This window comes from Pelodiscus sinensis, chromosome 4 (assembly GCF_049634645.1).
Source record: "Pelodiscus sinensis isolate JC-2024 chromosome 4, ASM4963464v1, whole genome shotgun sequence".
NCBI classification, from domain to species: domain Eukaryota; kingdom Metazoa; phylum Chordata; order Testudines; family Trionychidae; genus Pelodiscus; species Pelodiscus sinensis.
In genome coordinates, this window is record NC_134714.1 from 97,342,398 (window position 1) to 97,365,774 (window position 23,377).

General features: G+C 42.4%; 2 protein-coding genes across 11 annotated transcripts in view; one reads left to right on the top strand and one right to left on the bottom strand.

Moving 5' to 3' along the window:
* The window catches only part of ELP4 (elongator acetyltransferase complex subunit 4), a 345,800-nt gene extending 330,213 nt beyond the window's left edge, over positions 1-15,587 (top strand). The window contains exon 10 of the mRNA XM_014576421.3: positions 15,360-15,587. Coding sequence (XP_014431907.2) covers positions 15,360-15,413 — 54 coding nt within the window. The 3' untranslated portion in view covers positions 15,414-15,587. The remainder of the gene's footprint in view (positions 1-15,359) is intronic.
* PAX6 (paired box 6) overlaps positions 8,403-23,377 on the bottom strand; it is a 29,025-nt gene continuing 14,050 nt past the window's right edge. For 3 of the 10 annotated variants that reach the window (XM_025187664.2, XM_075927791.1, XM_075927792.1), the window contains 10 exons: positions 20,819-20,949; positions 20,085-20,126; positions 19,776-19,991; positions 19,136-19,301; positions 12,951-13,109; positions 12,047-12,129; positions 11,637-11,787; positions 11,389-11,504; positions 9,448-9,598; positions 8,403-8,571 (listed from right to left, as the gene is read on the bottom strand). In XM_025187664.2, coding sequence (XP_025043449.1) covers positions 8,486-8,571; positions 9,448-9,598; positions 11,389-11,504; positions 11,637-11,787; positions 12,047-12,129; positions 12,951-13,109; positions 19,136-19,301; positions 19,776-19,991; positions 20,085-20,126; positions 20,819-20,949 — 1,301 coding nt within the window. In that variant the 3' untranslated portion in view covers positions 8,403-8,485. The remainder of the gene's footprint in view (positions 8,572-9,447; positions 9,599-11,388; positions 11,505-11,636; positions 11,788-12,046; positions 12,130-12,950; positions 13,110-19,135; positions 19,302-19,775; positions 19,992-20,084; positions 20,127-20,818; positions 20,950-23,377) is intronic. The other 7 variants (XM_075927797.1, XM_075927796.1, XM_075927793.1 and 4 more) reach the window with 7 other exon arrangements.

The window sequence follows — 23,377 nt, forward strand, 5'->3', positions numbered from 1 at the left end:
AAAAGCCTCAAGCTTGTTTTACATATTTGACCTCAATGAGATTGAGGCCTTTGGTTTTACTTTACATGTCTGTAGTTCTTGGTCCTGAACTTGCTTTGACATATGCGAAAGCTGACCCTCATGCTCAATTAAATCAATGCACAGATGTAATGCTAGTAGAGCCCAATATGAGATGGGAAATCCTATTTTTATGGGCTTTTTCTGCAATCTTGCTCAAACAAAACATCCACAAATTCTGTCTCTCTCCTTGCGTTAGTCTGGTGTAAAACCAATATATGAGAGAGAAAATAGTACTAAGAGGAGATTTGCTCAAGCAATGACTGCGAAATTAAGCTCTCAGTTATTTAAAGGAATATTGTCTAGTTAAATTCAGCCCAAATTAAAACATTGACATGCTTTTTTAGAACCTGAAACAGAACAATTTCCAAAATGGAAAATAAAATTTGAAAAAAATCCACAAACATTCCTCTATGGCAGGGGTGGGCAATAAAACAGCGGTGGATCACCAGGGTTAACCTCTGGTGGGATGCTGCCACTATATTTACCTGCTCCTCCACAGGTGCAAGCAATCACAGCTCCCATTGGCCAGGAATGGTGATCCGCGGCCAATGTGAGCTGCAATCCCCCATATCTGCAGAGGTGCAAGCAAATGTGGGGTCCCCTGGTGGGCTAACCCTGGTGGACCAAATCCAACCCATGGGCCAGTATTTGCCCACTTCCACTCTATAGTGTTTGAAATACAAACACTGAAATTAAGAATCTGAAGTAGTTTCCACTGATTTAATTGTCTAAGCAAAGAGGAAAGCAAAAAGTGAGTATTTAGCATAAAGATTAACAGAGTGCGTTTTTTAAATGTTTATATGTTACAAGTGAAGTATTAATTGTAACGTGCACCAAGAAATTTGCAGTATTTTGTTTCTGTGCTAACCAAATCCCTTTAATTTTTCCATGTATATCTTCTGTGAAATATCTTTAAATCTGTTCACAGAACTTTTCAGCTTGAGCATAGATAGGCGAAAGAATCTACAAGTTGCAGGAGAGAAGTTTTCAGGGGTCAAGGAATTTACAAACTGCTGGTGCAGCTGGCAGAGCTCATATGTCTCCAGGGAGGGAAAAACTGAAGTTTATAACCGTTACAATTTTTAACTGCTAGAATTTACGTAAAGTCTGTTGGGTGTCTGGGAGCAATTGCAACCTCTGCTGGGAGACTTCATGCAAGCTACAGTTCCTGCCTGGCACCTGAAAAAAACTTTGCTGGGGCTCTCACAATACATCTGTTCACTACCTGACCCGGCTACAATGCACCTTTGGAGGTCAGCATCCTGTGAGTGGGGTGTCTGGTCTTCACGCTAGGACCCTACCCTAGACAAAACCAAGTGAGCTGCCTTAGCGAAAGCCAGGTGACTTTCCTGCCCACCCAAGATTTCAGATACGCTGCCCACTACACTTCACCATTAGGGTGAAGATAATAGATGTGATGAGGTGGGTGTGGTCTGAAAGATTCCTGAAGTCAAAATGAAACTAAAACAGACTAATGATTTCTGGTTTTGTGTAACTCTTATGGTGCTCCCATCAGACAGAGATGAGAGTGCATTTCCGGGCTTGTTGAGTGTATCTCTTCTACCTATCCACATTAGTGAGAGACTTTACTGTGGACATTTCTGACATAGCCACACCTCATCTGTCCACTCTCTCGACACAGGCAGTAGAAAACATCCTTTGCAACGAACTCTCCTCTCTATCCAATAGAAGCCTCTCGTCAGCTCCGGCTGTTCCTGATAGAGCTTTACAGCCTTCCCTGCCGTTCTTAGGGAACACTGTGTGCCCTGTAATTCAGACATGTATTCTGAGACTTAGAAAGAGGTGAGTGGTGGATATGTGAAAAATATAGAAGGGATAAACTGACAAAGGATAGCAGGGGACAGAGTTACCATTTGTGCGGGAACTTGAACTTTTCATTTCCTTATTTTACAAGCTTTAATGTTTTAATATAAAATTTTCCTAAGTGAAACTCATTTTCAACCTTCACACTATCCAACAACCAGACTCTGATCTCACTGAAGTTTTTGGCAAAATGTCCATTGGCTTCACTGAGACCCTTATTCTTCCCCCCCAAAAAAATTGACAATACGTGATTATGATTAAATTGCAGCTACTCAAGTGACTACAAAACTCAAAGCTATATTCTAGGGCTGTGTCTACACTGGCACGATCTTGCGCAAAAGCAGCCGCTCTTGCGCAAAAACTTGCTACCTGTCTACACTGGCCATGAGTTCTTGCACAAGTGAACTGATGTTCTAATGTATAAAATCAGGGCTTCTTGCGCCAGAACTCTGACGCTCCCGCTCAGGAATAAGCCCTTTTGCGCAACAGTTCTTGCACAAGAGGCCAGTGTAGACAGGCAACATGAATTTCTTGCGCAAGAAAGCCCTATGGTTAAAATGGCCATCAGAGCTTTCTTGCACAAGAGAGCAACTACACTGGCATGGATGCTCTTGTGCAAAAGCACATCTTTTGTGCAAATGCACATGCCTTTGTAGATGCTCTCTTCTGGAAGAGTTTTTGAACAAGAACTCTTCCACAAAAGAGTTCTTGTGCAAGATCATGCCAATGTAGACGTAGCCTAGCACCATTGCTAATAGGAACAAGATTCCAACTCTTTCAAATGAAAAGCAAACCCACAACATTTAGGTCCCAGTGTGGGCCCATATACCATACTCCTATTGAACGCAATGGAGCCCGTCAGGGGCAGCAGTCTAGCCACATGAATTAGGCTGAATGAAGGTTCTTGGCCTTATACTGTAAATTCTTCTGACAAGGTCTGTTTCTCCATATGTGTTTGAACAGTACAATGGTGGAGGGGGGGAGGGAAGGGTCTAGTCCAGAGTGGTCTCTGGGAATTTCTACAACAGAAATAAACAAATAGGCTGTGTCTAGACTGGCCAGTTTTTCCAGAAAATCAGCCACTTTTGCGGAAAAACTTGCCAGCTGTCTACACTGGCCGCTTGAATTTCCGCAAAAGCACTGACGGTCTCATGTAAGATTATCAGTGTTCTTGCAGAAATACTATGCTGCTCCCCTTCGGGCAAAAATCCTTTTGCGCAAAGCTTTTGCGCAAAAGGGCCAGTGTAGTCAGCTCAGATTTGTTTTGCGCAAAAGCGCGTCTAGATTGGCACAGACGGTTTTCCGCAAAAAGCGCTTTTGCGGAAAAGCGTCCATGCCAATCTAAACGCTCTGTTCCGCAAATGCTTTTAACAGAAAACTTTTCCATTAAAAGCATTTCCGGAAAATCATGCCGGTCTAGACGTAGCCATAGACAATAAGAAAAATGTTTCAAATTCCTTGAAAGTTCAAGGAAACAAACGTAATTGGGAAAAAGTAGTTCAGTTAAACAATCAGGTTGGAGCAATTCTGCTGTGCTTTCCTAGTCTACTACCCCATATTATTGCCTCATTGCATGCCTGCCCAGGCCTCATTGCATGCCTGCCCCCCACTTTTTTATGAGGGTCATATATTTGTGATTAAAAAACATAGCTACCGAATTAGGCTTCTTTTGGTTAACCAAGCAGGTCTCTTATTGATGAGAAGTCCTTTAAATGCAAACTGTCCATTTTCTTTGGCCCAGCAATCTGAAATTCATAAGATACGAAACATCTCTTCCTGCCATGCCACTTTTCTGAAGGGTCCTCACCCAGAGCAGTCTAAGAAATGCCACTTGTCAGGAAAACCTTTCTTTCCAGATTACTTGGCTGAGCAAAATGCTGTTTTCTTTCTAAGAAAGGGACAAGTGAAAGGCGGTGCTATGACCTTGTGTGCCTGAATTAGAACTAACAGGGCTGGAGATGGAGGAGAGGAGCCTCTTTAGCTACACTTGGAGCAATACTTGACTCCTGTTGGTGTTAAGGGCAAGTGGAAATAAACTAGCAAAACAAATAGGGCATTTGTAAGTGTCTCCAGTGAATGCTGTGCTACCAGAAAATACAGAGTGAAGTGTAACTTTACAATAAAGTTATAAATTGTACATTTTATTTGGTTATAATAAGACATGACGACTCAAGCAGAATAAAATACCCCAAGAGCTCTGAATACTAGGCGAGGGCACAGATACAAGAGCTGAGTTCTTCATCCGTCCTAGCTTGCTGTTTGCAGCAGTATACTTCTAGCCTCTGAAAAACGTATTTCCTATCCCATGGATCGGACTAAACTAACCTGAAATCATCCAGGATTATTTTGCTCACCTTCTACGGTAATGGTGGAATTCTTTTCCCAACCTTCACCCTGGATTTTACAGTCCTGATTGGAGAGTGATGATTCCTGTCTCATTTAAATAGGTGCCATTTGACTCATGGGCTCCCTTTAAAAACAATTAAACAATTAAAAGCAGCATCTCAGCAGTGTGATTCAGAAGTGATTCCATTGTGTACATAGTCATGAAAGGGCACTGACCTGAATGTTATAGTAAAACTGTTTAGGTTATTATGCTTCTCACTGAAGATGTCAGTATCTTAGCTAGAACAGAATGGTTAAAATTACAAAATACGGTATGAAGAACCCAGCATTCACGTGCGGATTCTTGTTCTGCTGATAAATGGGAAATGGCATGTGAGCTGTCGAGATGGACTAATAAATTATGTAGAAAGTGGCCTTATGAAATAAAGGAGTTTTTAAGCTAACAGAAAAGGCATATTCCTATAAGAAACAATGGCTAATGGGCCTGGATCAGACTGACAGAAATATGTGATTAACACTGAGTGATGTTCCATAGTACATTTCAGGCTTCTTGGATAATACATCTGTAGAAGGGTAAAGTGAAACTTTGGATTCATTAAAGACAATAAAAAATATCATTAGAGGCTCTTCAGAGCACACTGAAGATTTCAATGCAGTCAGTCCCTGGGAAAGAAGCAAAGAGTTCTCATTCTCTCTCTCTCCCTCTCTCTCTCTGAAAGTCTAGAAAAGCTTTCTCTGCTTAGTTAGATATTTGGGTGCTTTGAGGTCTAGCCTGCCCTTGAGCAAGTAACCAGGAACTGGCATTAGCGCTCACACAGTTTGAGAGGTTGTATTCACTCCCCTACCCATTCTAGGGAAGAGGGTCTTGACAGAACTAGACACATGTCCTCCGGTGCAATCCTCCACTATCGCTATAACCTACAGTGCCTCTTGGCACAGAGTGTAGCAGCCCTTCCAGGCAAGCATGGCTCAGGGGACTGACTGGCCTCATTTTTCCCTAACATGCAGCAGCCACAGATCTTTCCCTTGTGACCTCTCCTCCCCCTCTCCTCCACCTCACACACAACTACAGGGACAGGAAAACCCGCTAGGAAGCCGAAAATGTTGCCGCCATGCTATGGTTAACCAAACACTCACTGCAATAAGCACCACATACAGTCTGTCAGCTAGTTGTTGTATACTGTCCTTCAGATTGGCGAGAGCATAGCCTGTCTGTATAGACCACATTACAATTCCATCTTTAATTCTATGGTGACTCTATATTAACAGCAACAAAGATAATTGTACAGTGTGTGTGTGTGTGAGAGAGAGAGAGCACTCATCCTTTTGCATGGCAGGACTAGTGCCACGGACTTGACTACACAGTAGTGGAACAACCTGTAAGAGAAGAGAACTAGGCTAAATGTGATAGTGAGATATCCAGGCATTTGGAACTGCAAAAATGGCAGTCATTTCCCCCCAGCTCCACTTCTCATATTAGATGGAGAGAGAGATTTCAGGGTTTTTACTCTGAAGCCTAGACTGCCTGAGGAGTCAGTGTGAAGCAATGGAACCAGCTATAAGCATAGTAGAGAGCCTCTTTTTGTTTTAAATAGTACCAGCTTCAATCATCAGTGGATTTTGTAATCTACTACCATCCAGGTTGTAAATTCTCAGCTTTTTGACGCTTTACCAAAGATGCCTGTGTGACAAATACACACACATATACACTCTAAGTGAAAGCTTGTACTGTCACATGGGCATCATTTGTAATGTAAAAAAAAGTGTGTGTTTCCATATCACACACACGTATGCCTAACTAATATTAAAGACACCATATACATGCAGGTCGTGTCTTTTTAAGGAGGGCTGCACACAGTCTCTATTTGACCTCCCATACTAAACCCCACACACAATTAATTACAGGTGCTATGACTAGCATTTATACTGCTAGTAATCTAATTTATGCCTACTAATCAAAACACAGTGTGTGTGTGTGCGTGTGCACGTGCATGCACACACGCACGTGTGATGTATGTATGTGTGTGTTGTTGTGCTACAGGCATGTTCAATGCATTCTGTATTTAAAATTCAGATGTCCATCTATAAAAGAATATATATTTCTGCGGGCTACAGTTATTAAATGGCAGAATTTTTAAACAAAAAAAATCTCCCTTTTATATCAATAATTTATTTATAAGTGGTGATTTCTGTGCAATTATAACCATTAACTATAATAGCCATATCAGTAAAAAGGAAGATTTAATATAACGTTGTCTAGCTTTTATACATTTCTGCTTATGTCAGATTTTTAATTTTCTTGTATTAAAATCATGTGCTTTGAATGTAGTATATCTTTATCCTAAAGGACTGTGTTTTTAGATGCCTTTAATCCTGGCAGCAGTGTAGTAATTCACTCAACACCACAACTTCTGTTAGTTTAAGCGTACAGAGAAGTGTTTTCTGTATCTACTTATGTGTGTGATGGCACAAGACCACAAATTATAACAGCCTCAAAACTCGCTGTGTATTTTTTAAGCATCACATCTGTTCTTCATTGCAGCTTTGCACGTAACAACTGGACTACGGTGAAACAGTTTCATAGATGGGGAAATGTTTAGATTTAGCTGCCAATAACTAAAGGTTTTTAGCTTTCACTAGCCAGTCACAGTTTGCATTGTTGTTGCCTGTTGATTTGTCTTCTCTCATTATTTCTTGACATGCCGCTCTCCACCCACATCCACATTAGCAACCCTCGCATAAAGCATGTTGAGATATTAACCAAGTTATAGGTTCAGTGGAAAACTACACTAAGATTATGCTGTGTGGCAGTATGGAGGACTGGTGTTAGCTTTCCAAAAGAACTTTGCCTTTATTACAAACCCAACTGTTTTTTTAAAACATTCTAAATTAAATATTTTTTAAAGCCAAGATATATATCTACATATCTCAAAAGTACTGACCAGCATACATCAAAGCATAGTCCCCATTGAAAATTCTGTTATATTGTTGAGTTCGTTTAGCACTTGATTACAAATCTATATGCCGATTGAAACTGTTTTCCTCTTCCATAAATACAGTTATAGATGCAGACTTTTGTATAGATCTCTGAATGTAGATGAATTTATAATGTGTTCAACCCAAATTACAGCATGCTTGAGTCATAACATCTATGAAGTTATTTCCTTGAGGACCTCCACTATTGAAAATTGAAAATAAATTCAAAATAACACTCAGTCAATATATAATGTTAACCTAATAAGGTAACAAAATTTGCAACACCACACTATGAGGTTAAAAAGAAAATAGTATAATAAAGGAAATACAAAGGCTTTGGCATGGTTTTTACAATCAACAATGGTTAATTTTGATATGTAGTTGTGAACAACTTCAAAACACTTAAGTTTAAAACTCTTGCAAGCACTTTTAATTGATTAGGAATGAATTCTAGATGCACAAAAATGATTGGACTGTGAACAATAGTACAACTATATCTAAGAACAATTAACTTTTGCCGACCAAAAAAGAAATGTATGATGCATGAAAATGTGTATAAAACATCTATAGAATATTCTTGTCAAATATAAATGAAATTAACTTTATTATAGAAATCATTCTGGGAGATTTCTAGGGAAGACAAATACTTACATTTTGACATAAAACAAATTGGCTTATATCGAAGACACAATCTACCTTTTATCTATCAAACGCTTTTCTTCATCCAAGTTCTCGTTTACCCCTTGTTTGCACATAAGCTTCATCTGTTAACAACCTTTGGAAATACCAACAGATATTTTTCTTACATAAATCTAGTGCGTATTGTTCCAGGTTTAATTATATGCAATGGAATGATACAAACTTGGAACATCAGTCCATAATCTATAAACAGATTGGTAGAAGTATTCGATATATCTTGATAAAACTCTTAAATTCGTGGCAAAGCTTGTTGATCATGGCTTCCTTTTTAAAAAAAAACAACTTCATGACCAACACAGATCAAACATCCATCCAGTCTACATTGTTCTTTTTTTTTCATTATAACATACAAATGCCCATTTACAAATAATACACCAAAATGAATAAAAGTTTGGATACCAAAATGAAGATTTGTTCCAACTGATATAATGCCTTCAGTGTACAAAGGTCCATGTTAAAGTCTTTTCCGTGTGTTACAGAATTGGGCACAGTTGCAGTACAGAAGTCTTTCTTCCTTTATAAAATACTGCTGAACATCCAACTGTTGTCCATATAGTCATTTACAGAATAAACACATGTTTTACTGTAATCTTGGCCAATATTGGGACATATCAGGTTCACTGCCAGGAACTTGAACTGGAACTGACACACCAGGTGAAATAAGACCTGAAAAAGAGAGGAAAATATCTGTTTTAACTTTTCAACATACACATTTTTTAAAACAATTGTAAAGAGTTGTGCTTGTATTCCTGAAAGTATAAAATCTACCTTCCAATTTACAGACTCTTAGGATTTATTTCTATGTTTTTAAAAGTCCTCTGATCACATAGAACTGATTTGTTATTACAAATACATTTAATTCATAAGATAAAAAAAGCCAAATTCTCAACTTATTTACACCAGATGAGAATCTGTCCCAAAACATATAAAAGTTTTCACTATCAAGCTTTTTTATTCTCAGAAATGTGTCTAATTTACTCCTGTTTGCAAGAGATGATTTGTTCTTTTCAATTAGTTTCCCTTATAGATACACTGAAAATTCTACACGAGAATAGCCTAATAGACAATTTCATGTCTTAAAACTCTGCCCCATAGTATCTGCAAATGTAGGCCCAGACACATTACACACATGATTAACTTTACTACTGAAAGTAGCAATCCCATTAAAGTCAATGGAAATACATGCAGTAATAATGTTAATCCCATGTTTAAGTGTTTGGCAAGATTAGGGCCATCCTGAGAACAATTTTCTAGCACCTTCATTAGAAGGACACTTCCTTCAAGCAACCATTTTTGTTTCTCCCTTCATTTGTAACTTAAAATGAGATTTCAGTGTACACCAAAAAAGTCAATGGAGGTTTTACATTTTGGCATTTGGCCAAATCCTGCTGCTACTTAAGCCAACAGCAACAAGTTTGGGCCCTTTTGCAGCCAGATGGTTAGCATGAAATGAAGGTTAGTTTTAAAGAAAGACAGCGTTGGATACTGGAGAAACCAAGCTATGGGAAATGTTCTTTGTAGAAGATATTAATGGAAATCTACCTGTTGAAGTGGTTCCAGAGGTTCCCATTGGCTGGCTGTTCATATGTGTCTGCATGTGAGGAGGTGTGTACGTATCATAGCTCCGCCCATTCACTGACGGACTAGTGGGCAGCATGCAAGAGTAGGAGGAGGTCTGGCTGGGTACTGGGGGCTGTGGGGGAAAAGGACAAAATAATGTTACAGATCTAGTAATTTTAAATTATTTGAAATCTCAGTTTCCTCTAGTGGGATCTACCAGCACATAGAAGTTTCAGAGAACCTAGCTTCTTTTTCATAAGAACAAACAAATTAGGCCATTTTATCTAAGTGCCTAAATAGATGGATTTAGATACTAGCTTTCAGCACCCAACCTTGAAATGCTGGCTTTGATGTTGCTTATGCAGAGGAGCAGGCCCTTATGATCTTTGCATGCACAGGTAACTTGAGTGTGGCCCAATTCTGCTGTCACATACACTGATGCAAATGAGAAATAACCACACACACACTTTTCCAGTGTAGTTCTTTCTGGTAGCCATGTCATTGTATTCCTCCTAGCAAATGCAATTGGTCCCAAACTCATTCCAACAAAACCTTGCACTACACAAGCATATAATCTTTAAATGCATGCACCCCATCTACACCCGATTTGCCAAGAAGATGATGTACATAAAATATGACATGGCAGAACATATAGTCTTATATGATTAAAGCTGACAAAATGTGCAATCCACTTACAAATTCATTTCAGTGAGTCAGCTACTTTTTGAATTATGCCATCCTCCCTCTGCAATGACTATTGAGGCTTGTGTTTTCAAAGGGGTTCAAGGGAGTTAGGTGCCTAACATTTTGCCTCTGTTGTAAATGACAAGCCCAAAGAGGAATGACGTTTAAGAGGGTCTCTGACTCCTGCACTCCCAAAATGCATTGCTGACTGAGGTGAATTGCACCAAAGGCCTCAGATATCAATAAATAACAGGGGGTTTTTTTCTTCATTTTTCTACATGTTTAAGGGATTCTGCCTGCAGCAGAAAACTTCATTTGGTTGATTATGAGAAACTAGTAACATAGTAATTGGTGCACTTCAATAGACATATTGACCACCTAATCTGATATTCTGTTTGCCACACTGGTCAATGCTCTATGCTTCAGACAGAGCAATAAAACCTTCACAACTAGCCAATAACATACAATGCCCTGCTCCCACCCCCATCATTTAAAAATTACATTGTGCATCTGAAAGAACTGTAAAGAAGTCCCCAGATGAATAGATTCCTTCCTAACCCCACCGGTGATCACTTTATGCTTTCTGGCATGAGGATCAACACCTCATGGAATCATAATTCAGCTAGCATAATTCAAGTTGCTAATCACATCTTTTTCTCTTAGGTGTTCCTAGTGTGCCCATAGCCATAGCAAATTAGTAGTCAAAATCTAGTCCTTTTAGCAATTTACTAAGTCTTTTGCCTCAATAATACTGCAGCACGGTGTCCCACGGGTTAATTTTCTTATTTTTGAAACAGTTATTTTCATTTTAATTTGTTGCCTTTTAATATTGAGTGCAATTGGCCTTCTCCATACAATGCCATTCATTATCTGATAGAACTTAACTATATTCCTTCCCATTCTTCTCCTTTTCAAACTATATAATCGTAGTCTACATTTCTCCTCACTCCACCAATCGTTATTGCTGCTATTTCCCCTTTTTTTCCTAATTGAACTGGAAGGGAAATACTTTCAAAGACACATGGGTACATTATATTCTCAGTTTCTATTCCCTTGCACAGGGCCCCCAACTGCCCTTTGTGCCTTTCAAAACCTCTTTCTTAATTCTTACTGGGGGCCTGTCTCTGCATTCCTTGAAGATTCCAAACTCCACTGACTTCTAAGAGGCCTTTTCGCGCACCAAGTTGAGGATCTGGCTGTTAATCACATATCTGAGAGACAACCTAGTATATTACTTACTTGCATAGGCAGGTTGTTAGCCATTGTGAAGCTAGGCATGGGTGGCAGAGCACTGTATGTGTTTGTGAGCGCAGTGTCTGTTCTGCCCAACATTGAACCTGATGTGAAAGAGGAAACTACAATAAAATAGATAAATAGGAGATGAACACATTAGTTTAAGCTGGAATAACAGTTGGTATGTAGATTCAGAAGACTATTTGTTAGTTCCCTAAAAAGATGAATGTATACGAATGTATTGCATAGATTACCAGGTGTGGTAGGTTGCGGGATTGGCTGGTAGACACTTGTGCTGAAACTACTACTGATGGGAATATGGCTGGGTGTGTTGCTGGCTTGTCTTCTCTGATTCCTCAGTTTCTCTTCCCTTCTCCATTTAGCCCTCCGATTGGAAAACCACACCTGAAAACAAAAGAGTTTTAAAATTATTACATAGGTAAGATTATACCTGTGTGGCCACCTATCATTCACTACATGTCCTGGCACAATGCTAACATACAGCCTCTTTGGAGTGGAACAATCCATTCAGTATAAGCCAACCTCTTCCTGTTGCTTATGTTTGAAAAGCTGTAGATGCACAAATGTTAGATCAACATCAGTGGCTTCCTTGTATTTTGAAGTTAGTCACATACAAAAATCAATGGCACAAGGATGTGAATACCTGTATTCTTGCTTCAGGTAGGTCTATTTTGGCAGCTAGTCTCTCCCTGGCAAACACATCAGGATAATGGGTTCTCTCAAATTCTGAGGGAAAAAAGAAACAATGTTGCATTAGCCCTAACGAAGTTTTAATGACTTATCAGAGCTACCTTTGAAACATCAGGTCATTTCTTAGCTTTTTCATGCTCTATATATTCCACCAGACAATCATGTAAAAATGAAGTTGACGTTTGTGTGTGCTGGAAATGGGGCAATTATTGTGCCATACTCACATACACATCCCCACTGAGATCACATGAGTAAGAATTCATGGGACTAGGCCCAATGATAATATTTTTCAGGAAGTGTCAGGATTCCAGGACCATGGTCAGAGGGGGCTCAAAGCAGGCAGTGAGTCAGCTCGCAGGAAGTGGATTGGCACACAGATGTATGCTGCCTGTGCAGCACCTATAGGGTGATTCTGTCCTCACTCCAAACCCTATGGGCCTGTCACAGTGTGACCTCCGGTGAGGATGGGGTGAGTAGCAGCTGGGAATTTTGTAACTCCCAGCCAGCCAGCATGCACATTATCCACTGTGACTTTAGGAAAGTTGGTGTGTATGTAATGAGGGGATGAAGTGGGGAGCTGTGAATATAATTAATTGTATTGTGCTCGGGGTATCCTTAAAGCATTTTTCCTTTAAAATAAAACTTCTTACAACTGTTCAGATACTACAATGATGAATACCATAAAAATCAGGTCAGCCTGCTAAAAAAAATTGAAGCTTGGGAAGCATAGATTTTTATGGAGCTTTCTATTTGTGTATATAAATGCCTGTGAATGCCCTCTTCCATTTAGCTCTGAACATAACCAGGATGCATTTTGCTTTCCTCTCCGATTTTAGTAGCTTGAAAATGTCACTCGCCTTTCTCAAGGGCTTCAATTTGCTCTTGGGTAAAGGATGTCCTATTTCTCTGCAGCTTTCTTTTCAGCTGAAGTCTCATCTGGGCCTCATCTGAATCTTCTCCATTAGAGCTAATGGAGTTTGTGTTTTCACCTCCTCCTTCCTGTTGTGGACAGCCATCTGCAACAATCAGAACAGGAAATTAAAACAAATTTCACCCAACTGTCAGTTTCTTATAGTTGCAATATACCATAATAAACCAGGTCAGCCATGTTTGCTGATATCTTTTCTTAAACATACTTAAAATGTCAAAGTGAAAGTTCACTGGTGACATAAGTTATATAATAGCATTTTATTTTTCAACCTCACCATAAATATTTTATATAAAACCCTAACTGTAATGTAATTACATTTTATATTTTCCCCCCTCTGGAATAAGAGAGGCATAAAATCATTCCAGTGAAAATTATTCTTCATATTGAATCTGTACTAAAAAGCTATGCCATGCCAGTCTCCTTTCTCTGCAGAATTTATTTACCTATTGCTATATTTAAAATGGTGATGTTCAGTATTTCAGATTATCTATAATCAGTAATTCCTATCTAATCAATTAGATGTTGATAGGTTTGTAGAAAATGCTATTAAGAAACCAAACCAAGCTTGTAATCTTTTTTAAAAAATATTTATCCAGTTTTTATTTGAATTCTGCACAGTCAATTTCATTTTAAAGGTTGTGAATTTAGAAGTGCCTGCATTGTTCTGCAGTTTTATTCAACTATTGTATGAGTGTGCATTGCCTTGACACCTATTACTGAGCACAGCTGTAATTATATCATCACCAAGAACAGGCTATAATTGCTGAAAATGGAATTTTATATTTAGATAAAAGGACTGTCCATTCTTTGTAATGTGTTGCACCAGAGAAAAGTAAGATTTCTTTTAAAAAATTTAACATGTAATTTTAAAAGAAATAGTAGCGAGTTCACTAACTAGCTAAATATGCTATGCTGCAGCTGAACATTTGGCATATCATTTAAGTGGTACATTTTTAATTAGGGCATTTCCACCACTTTTAATGTAATTTCTATCATTAAACAACGGGAAATTTTATTGTTTTCACATTTCTGTAGGATGGAAAGATGTGCACTTGGTCTAGCTGTCTTTCAAAGTGTCTGCGCCAACACTCAGGTTTGCAAAAGGAATGGACATTTCTTTTAAGGCAAGGAAGTTATCACTAAATAAACTCTCCCTCTCTCTTCAGAGCATTTTTTCACCAGGTTTTGATGTTTCTAAATGAAAGCTGGAATAAGGAGGCAAGGGCTACTTATGCTAATTTGCTCTAAAAGTTATGCTTCAAAATAAACGGCAACAGTCCTGTTACATCCTTTAAATTTTGTGGGAAATCAACTTTAAAGTAATATCATTTATAATCAGCTAACAATAGGCACAGCCTTCAAAGCTTTAAGCGAATTGTGACAGAATCTGGTAGGATCTTTTCAAACACTTTGAAATGTTTTAAAACCCAAACTTTCTTCCCCATTTAAACAGTTGGATTCATCTACAGTGGTCACCATATGGGCGTTTGTAGATCTATTGAGATGACCACCAACACTTGAATAGAAAAGGGCTGCTTTTCACCAGTACACAATGCCAGCAGAGTAAGGGAAACTATTAAACTCTTGGGGCAGGAGGGTTGGCAAACTTTCGTGGGCAGAATTTTGAGGACACAATCAGGGCGGACAACAAAAAGATTCTCTTGAGGCGTGCAGTGGTCCACATTGTATCACAAGGATCCCAGTCAACAGACTTTTCAGTGAAGTATGTTAACCTTTATGCACTACTATCATTAATCACTGTCCCCTGGGCTGGACTACTCAATGCTAGTTAGGATTTTTACTTTCTATAGGAGAAGAGAAAGAAAGAACACCCCTAAACTTGTGAATAGGACATCTCTATACACTGAGCCTGTTTACTCAACACCAGAAAGAGAGAAAACTACTTAGCCAAGATTAGATAAGCTTCAACTAACATATTAGAGCACAAGGGTCTGTTTTTATTTACTAGTGAAAGTTGCTTGGTGACTTTTTAAGTGTTTCCCAAGCAAGGACTTGTGTGTTCATACCCTAGGTTTTATTTGAGGAGAAGGGGGTAGAAAAGCTTCAGTTAGCTTAGCTACTTCCCCCTGCTTGTTAAGAAACAGCAGCATTTTCCAAGGCAAACTTTTAAACCGACCCTTGTTTACCGAAGAAGCCAAACTTCCAACCCTCAGAAGTGGAAGGAAGATGCTTACATTCATGGAAACTAGAGAAGGTGCCTTTCTAAAAGGCTGCACACTCAGCTCTGTTTCTTTGGCAAAGCTCGAGCGATGTCTTCAAATAATTGTTGTTTGTTTTTTTGTTAATAATCCCTTTCTTTCTGGTTTATTTCTAGCCACCTGAAGTTACGACTGGCGGCACGACCCGAGTCCTGGCGGCACTGTCTTGATAATTTAAAAGGCTATATCGCACATTCGTTTCATTTCAGCTGGAGAGCGAGCAAAAACCAGTGTGATTTGTCAGTAGTTTTTAAATGCACAACCTCCCTCATGTCCAAGCCTTGTTGTGCAAAAACACAGCTCACTTTGAGATAACTGAACATACTCCTTGCTCTTGCAATAATAAACTGTAGTTTTCAATCTTAAACTTAAATATTGAGTGATTTCAAGAGAAAAATCTCTTGTTTTTTTCAGGAAAAGTCTCTATTTTTCCTCTAAAGCTTTACTAAAAGGCTTTATGCAGTCTTAAAAAAAAGTATTTTCTTGCCACCCATGGGAAGTTTAGCTTTGATTCGCTTCCCTTTCGCAAACTTGTGCTTATAAAACTCTATGCATTGAACTAAAGGTTCGCCATAGAGTAGCAAATATGATTTTAAAGGGGTCAGACAATTAAGATGTCTTCTTTTAAAACGAGGCCTTTTTAGAAACCTTCTCAATAAGCTGTTCCACCTTCTAGACCTAATCCGTAAGAAAGCGACTGAATGTGCGTCCCATTATCCTATCGCTAGACCATCTGACGCTGGGTGTAGGATTTGTTTCCTGGAAGAAGAAGAAGAAAAAAGACTCTGGGAAATAAAATCATTCCTTAGTTTCTTAGTGTCTTAATCAGTGAGGCGGAAAACAAGCCAAAAAAGATAGCAACCCAATTGCGGCACCTTTCAGCTGCAGAGCTGGGATCAAAACATTGTAGCATCTGTTGAAAGAGAAAGTGTCTAAATCCTATAGAAGGCTTTAGTCTTATAAGGAGGAGGGGGGATAAGAAACAGTGTGTCCCTGATCCCTAAACCCACTAAATCACTGGAGAATTTCTCCCGGATAGAGATGTCTCTTTTTGTTCTGTCAGCCCTCATGCAGCCATTATTTTATTCACTGCTGCATGGCGTTTATCAGATTGAGACCATATTTGTCCCCCTTTGAGACCTAACCTCGCCTTATGCTTTCTGCGTAATGGACTCTTAAAACCCAGGCGCACCGCGCTGCAAGGGGAACACATTAGCGCGCGCATGAATATTCCAGAGGCAGCCCATTCCATCCCGGAGGCAAGCGCGGGAAGGGGCTGCCCCCTCCCCCGCGGCTTCCTCCGCGCAGGTCCCAGGCTGGACTGCTGCGCGCCGGGGGCGCGTGGGAATGTTTGCTCGGGTGTCTCCCCCCGCGCCCCTGGGTAGCAGGAGAGCGCGGGCGGACGGGCGGGGAGGCCGGACACATTGGGGGGGGCACCGCGCTACTAACCCGCCCCAACCCAGTTCTTCCAGGCCGGGGGAAGAGCCTCCCGAGCACAATGGCGCGAAGCCCCCGCAATTGCCCCACTGCGCGCCTCGCCCGCCGCGGAGCCCCGCGCTCTGGCAAGCCGGCTGGGGTCTAGGCGCACGTTCCCATCGCGGTGGGGTTTGGGCCCGGGAGGGGGGGGGTTGAGCTGCCAGGGGTGAGGTAGAGCTGGGGGAGGGGCGGTATCCGAGTTAGCGCTGCCCCCGGGCCGTGGTGGAGGGGGGGGGGTTGAAGTTTCAGGAGCTCTGCCCTGCCTCCCCCCCGGAGTTGGGTGCAGCTTTGCACCCCGCACTGAACCCGCGTTTAACGCGATCCCGCCAGCCCGGGGGAGGGGAGCTGAACGATTTTGAATTGTATTGACGAAAAGGGCCCTCGCGTCACTTGCTACAACGCGGGGCTCCCAACAGCCTGTCACTGGATTGAACAAGGGAAGGGGGGGGGGATCCTCCAGACTGAGGTTAAACTCGAATCGTCTCCCTTACAGGCACCCCACGCGAGATCGGCCCCCACCCCCACCCCTTTCGCCGGGCTGGGCGTTATGGGGAGGGGACGCAGCGGTGGCCGGGGGGGGGGGAGGAGGCTCCACCTTGCTCAAATCCAACCCTCTCCTAGCTAAGCCATTCAAACGACTTATGAAATCCGCAATGACTAGTCAAACCCACGGAGAGTGCCACGCGGGGTGGGGTGGGGGGGCCGGCCCGGCGGGACGGCTGCACATCAGCCTAGAGGTTTCCAAGCAGCGACAGCGGCACAGGGCGGATGGCGCATGGCTACGTACAAGTTACCCAGAGCCGCTCCGGACAGCTGGCGGGCCACGGGGCGCGTCTCTAGGTCTTACCGCATGGAGCGGCTGTGGCGAGCTGGTGTCGCTAGCTACAGACAGATACGTTGCGTTGCAAAGATGGCTGCAGATTTCTCTACTGTACTTAGCGCTAGGCTGGCTGGTCATTAATTAAAGGCCTAGATTAGCCTTGGCATCACCCCCCTCCTCCGATCCGAGGAGCCAGGCAGGGCCGTGGCAAGGCAGTCCCGGGGCTAAGGGAGCGATTAAGGGCAGTGGCACCACTGCCCTTCCCGGGACAAACCCCAGTCTCTCCCTGCGCCCGTTGCGTCTCCTGCCGCGCCTTGCACTTGAAAGATTGCCTGGGAAAGTTGGAGCCCGCAGGTAAATGTGAGGGGAAGGCGCCAGGCCCCAGTACTTCGGCTGAGCTCCCTGCAAGCTAGCCAGGGACGGGGCGATCATTAGGACTCTGAGGATATAGGAAAAAGGCGAGAGCTTTGCTCTCTATCTTTCCAGTGTCCTTCATAGATTGTTTTCTTCTCTTAAAGCTGACATGTCTAATTGGCAAGCGGTGCCATATCGTGTCCAGAGGTCTCCTGTGGAACATTTCTACAGCTGTCTCCTTCAACTAGACGCTTATTCATGTCGCCTTAATGAGAAACAAAACGATCTCTAATGAGCAATTACATAGCGACAGAATTGTTCCCATAACAAATTCTTGCGTGTGACAGAAACATCCTTTGTACCAGATATTCCGCATACTGTTACGGATTTTTTTTCCTTGCGGGGGGAAAACAAAAAGCAGGTTGTTGGCTAGACACCTCTTCTAAAGAACTGACCACAGCTCGGGAAAGGTCTGAGCCTGCACAGAAACGGTATTCAAAAAGGAGCCATTAACCATCTGAAGTATGTAACATAACATCCCATTATCCTTTATATTATCCCCCTGTCAGTCCCACAACAAATACCTATTAATCTTCAGGATAAACAGGTTCCTATATTTACACAGTTGTTTCAGGTCCACTGAGGAGGGACAATAATCAGCCCTACAGAGAGAGTTACCTACGTTGTGGCCAATCTCTCCCGGGTTTAGAGACACTCGCGCAAAAAACCGGCTTGGCTGCTGAGCAGAAACTCTCTAATTAATAGGCTGATGGACAAGGAAAAGAATCAAATCAATAACTCACGCGCCTCCCCCACATACGGCAGGTCTGCGTGGCTATTTCACTGGCACTTTTACACACCCACGAAAACGGGGTTCTGAATACATTTGAGAATCAAACTGGAAACCAATCCGCTAAACAAGCCCTAGCGCTTCCGCATAGCCTCGCTACACACCTGCATTTATTTCCCCGTCTTTCCGTAGGCTTGCTACTCATAGTCGCCTAATTTGTCAATTACAGGAAGGCGCAATATGATACAATCATGTTTACCTCGCAGCCTGTCAGAGAGCTAACTTGTCATACTCCTACAAGAGGGTGGTTCTCGGTGCATTTCAATGGGAGATTTAGCTGTAACGCTCCGGAGGTGGACTGGGAAGGGGTTACACACTCCTATCAACCGGGAGACATTGGTTGAGAAGCTTTGCAGAGCCCAGAAGCTCCTCTGATGGGGGATCTGCCTTACCTTGCGCAGGCTGTCCTGGCACTGAGGTACCGGGGTACCATCCGGGTCGCGTGCCCCATGTCCCTGTCTGCCCATTCAGCATCCTTAGCTTGTCATACATCCCATCTGCACCCATCTGTTGCTTTTCGCTAGCCAGGTTGCGTAGAACTCTGTTTATTGACGATACCTGAAAGGCAACCAACATTAAACAAAATGGTAGTGTGTAGCACTCCTACAACGCGACGTCAGTATCACCGCACTCCTCTGCCTCGGGGTGAGGGGTTGATTGAACCTGCACATCATTAAAGAGATTACGAGATAATAATTCGAAGGAAAGAAGCTACCATAGACTGGTCGCTTTGTATTGCGAGTTACCAGATTCCATTAATAAACTCACAGAGACTTTCCTCGTTCTGTGTTTTAATTTTGCACATATATTCACAAATATTTGTGAATTCCTGACGGATCAGACGGAAAGGACGAGCCGTCATTTTAAGGCACTGATCAAGTTCTTTATGCAAAAATGTGTCCGACCCTGCCACATGCAAATGATGGGAACTACTGTCCTCACATTTGATACCAAAACAAAGAAAGCAGAGGTTCGCTCTAGCTACCCAGGCATTCAACACAGCAGATAGGAAGATTTTTTCCATGAACTTACACTGGGTATATTATCGTTGGTACAGACCCCCTCTGATAGTAATCTGTCTCGAATCTCCCACGCAAAGATGGAGGGGCACTCTCGTTTATACTGCGCTATTTTGCTTACAACTTCTGGAGTCGCTACTCTTGGTTTACTACCTCCGATTGCCCTGGGTCTGATGGAGCCAGTTTCGTAATACCTGCCCAAAATTTTACTCACACATCCATTCGACACCTGCATAGGGAAGCGGACAGAAAATCACATTATTAATAATTTCAAGACAAAAATAAAATTGTTTAAGTATGCATTAAACAATGACAAGCTTACGTTTTGATTGTCCAGCACTTGGACTTTTGCATCTGCATGGGTCTATAACACAAAAATATACCTTAAATGGTATGAGAACTTACTTAGAAAATTTTTTTTCTTTCTTAAAAAAAATTACATTTGTGGCCCTACAAACTACAAATGTGATACTTTTAAAACAGCTGGAGAAAAAAAATCTGATAAAAATGAATTTTAGAATTAAAGTTCCAAATATGCTTTAAATCTGCACAATTTCATTGTTATTTAATTTTCGTATACTGAATCCTTTTCGGGAGGGGGATCGAGTGGGGAGGGTTATAAAGCTGAAATGTACAAGGTAGCCCTAAGATGTGCCAGATCATGTTAGTGTCTATAAATCTCCATTTCAGGCTAAAGCCGTGTGGGTTCGGTGTTATTGTTGCTTATTAAAAATAAGCAGTAAGCAACGTCAAATGCATACCGAGATCATGAACTTTTAAGAAACTGGGCGTGAGGCTGGGGGGACTGAAATTATGCTGGCTTGTATCATTCAGATGATTCCCGCAAACTAGCTGGAACGCCAGAGAATGACAGCATCGGAAGAAAATACAAGGAAGATTTTTAAAAGTTTGGGGTTTAAAGATAAGCAGATGAATCGGTTTATTAGGCTGGACCGGGGGGTTCCGGAATCGAAGCGTTTAAAGGCAGAGATGGAGAAAGCGTGTTGCAAGCAGAGCCAGTAAGGAGCAAACTGAGGTGGCGACCAGCTTGTTCACCTGCAGGATTCTGGAGATATCGCACGGACGAGCCCCGCTATGCGCTAGTTCCACTATTTTCTGCCGGGTTGAATCGGGCAGTGGTCTACCGTTGACAAACACACCGCCGAGTTGATTCACTCCGCTGTGACCTGCAAGGGAGGGGGGAAGAGAAAGAAGAACAATAGCTTCCTCAGCTACCTGCGGAGCCGTCCCAGCCTCCGCTCTCGGGGTGCGGCTATGGACCAGAGATCGTGGGCTGTCCCCAGGAAAAGAACACGCCTCTGCCTCACGCTTCCCTGGCAAAAGCCCCCCTCTCCGCGCCGCATTGCTACTTGGAAACCAGCCTGCCAGCTCCAGACCCAACGCAGGCAAGTAAAGACAGAGCCACACGGGGAAACCATCCGTCGGGTCGAAGCGCTCCATACAGGCACACGCGAGGCGTTTAAATGCCCCAAAGCAGCGCGCGAGAAAGAGAGACAAGATTGCAACACACAGCACCAACGCGCTGGCATCTCTCCCCCAGTCTCGGCTGGAAGCCCAGTCCCATATACTGATCGATTAACATTCCCAGTCCGACCCTCAGACCATAAGCCCAGCATTTGGATACGCACTTTCACTCAGAGACATCCTTTCACACCATTTGGCAGCCCACAAGACCCAGCCGTAACACGTCCACCGCTTCCTTTCTTCCTACACTCAGCCGGGCTAGGGTTTCAAGTCCTAACTTGGACTGCACTCCAGAGCCTGCTTCTGGTCCTGAGAAGATCTATGGAGCCCCCACCGCAAAGACTCCTATCACTGGCTAGCTGGGACCTGCTGCTGCGGTGCTGTCTAATAGCTCCCCCCAAAAGAGTCAGACAGTAGCAGTAACAAGAGCAAAAATCTCAACATCCGTCTCATCCTGAGGAAAAAACAAAACCCCACCCAAGCAAACCAAAGCCCTGGGTTTGTTGGGGGTTTTAACAGCCTATTTACATCCTCGCAAATACAATTCGCTTCGCCAAAAGCAACTCGAAAATTCCCAACCTGAAGCTTCAGGCTTTGGAGGAAGGCTCCCAGGAGAAGGTCTGCTCTATGTTCTCTCTGCTCTCCTCTCTTTGGAGCCTCCTGATAAATTGACTCCAAGAGCCCTGGCTTCTTAGCAATAAATAAGCTCCAAATATAGAAGAGGGGGAAAATATGATGAGCCTCTCTGACATTTGTCTTTAAAATAAAACTAGCTGCACGTCAAGTTTGAGCTTAATTTCTGGAAATAGGCGGAAGTCGCCCTGGATCATGCATGGAAGGCTAATTGAAAAGATCAGTTGGAGCACTTGTGGCAGGCATGTCACTTTATGACAGTGCTCGGCTTTTGAAAATTGCATCGTCACGACAAATAGTAGCATGATAAAACGACCCTTTCTGTCCGCATTTGGAGATCACTCAGACTAGATTGGACTCTACTCGTTTCCCCTTCGAGGGAAGCTGCGTTTTAAGGTAGCCACAGGGGCTGTGCGGACACGACCGAGGGGGCGCGCTCCTTGCTGAGTGGATTCAAAGTGACATTCAGTTTTGGTAATTTAACGTTAAGCCACCCAATCCTAGCATCACGGGCCTTGTTTTTACATCTCTCTCCTATGCCGGGGAGGGGCGCGTTTTTCTCTACCTCCCTGCCCAGGCTGGACGGCGCTGCCCCTCGTCCCCCTGCGCTAAGGACCCGTTTCACCCTCTCGGTGGGTGAACAGACTCCGGCCTGTTAGCTGGGGGGTGGGGAGGGCGTGTTTGCTTTAGCTTATAAATACATAAAGAAACGAATGCCCGGAAGAGCGTTGCACGGAGTCGAGCTATCTCAAGGAACATCTCGACGGGATAGATCTTTACAGAATGTGCGCCCGCACCGGCGGTGCGCCCTGCAGAACGCACCGAGGTCTGGGATTGAAGGGGGATATTTGCCAGCATAAAAAATGGCAGTGAAGAAAGCAAAATCAAAGTTTCACTTAAAAGGTTAAGCCTTAATCATTATATAATTTCCCTGGAGAGCAGTGTAGATCTCGCCCAGTGGCAATGATTATGCGCCTTGTATTCTATTGCTAGTCATCTAATAGGAAAACATATGGTGTCAATTTGGATGCTCTGCACCATATACACCCAGGAGTTATTAACACAAAGCCTGAAGAGCCTGCTGCGACCTTTAAACAAAATAAAGGCTTCACCCGAATGATATCTTTTCTACATTTTGCAGTGGCGATCACAAACCACCATGTAAAGGCATTCCCATTAACATAAAACCTCAGCATACCAAGGCCAAGTGCATTAGTGAATATTATTTACACCACCCGGTTTCATGGTGTCTCTCAATAACATATAGGTAATTCACCGCAGGCTTAATGTTTTTCGAACTAAATGAAAACATTCATAACCCAACTCAAGCGAACTCTTAGGGAGGGTTGTCTGTTTTATTACAGCTTCGTGAGGCATGTAAACCGTGTTACTTAGTAATTTGAGAGCAAGTGACTTGTTAAGAAGGCAAAACTTTAGGCGCTGCTCAGTTTATCACTGGAAAATTAAAAGGGTTTTTCCTTTTCTTTCTTTCTTTCT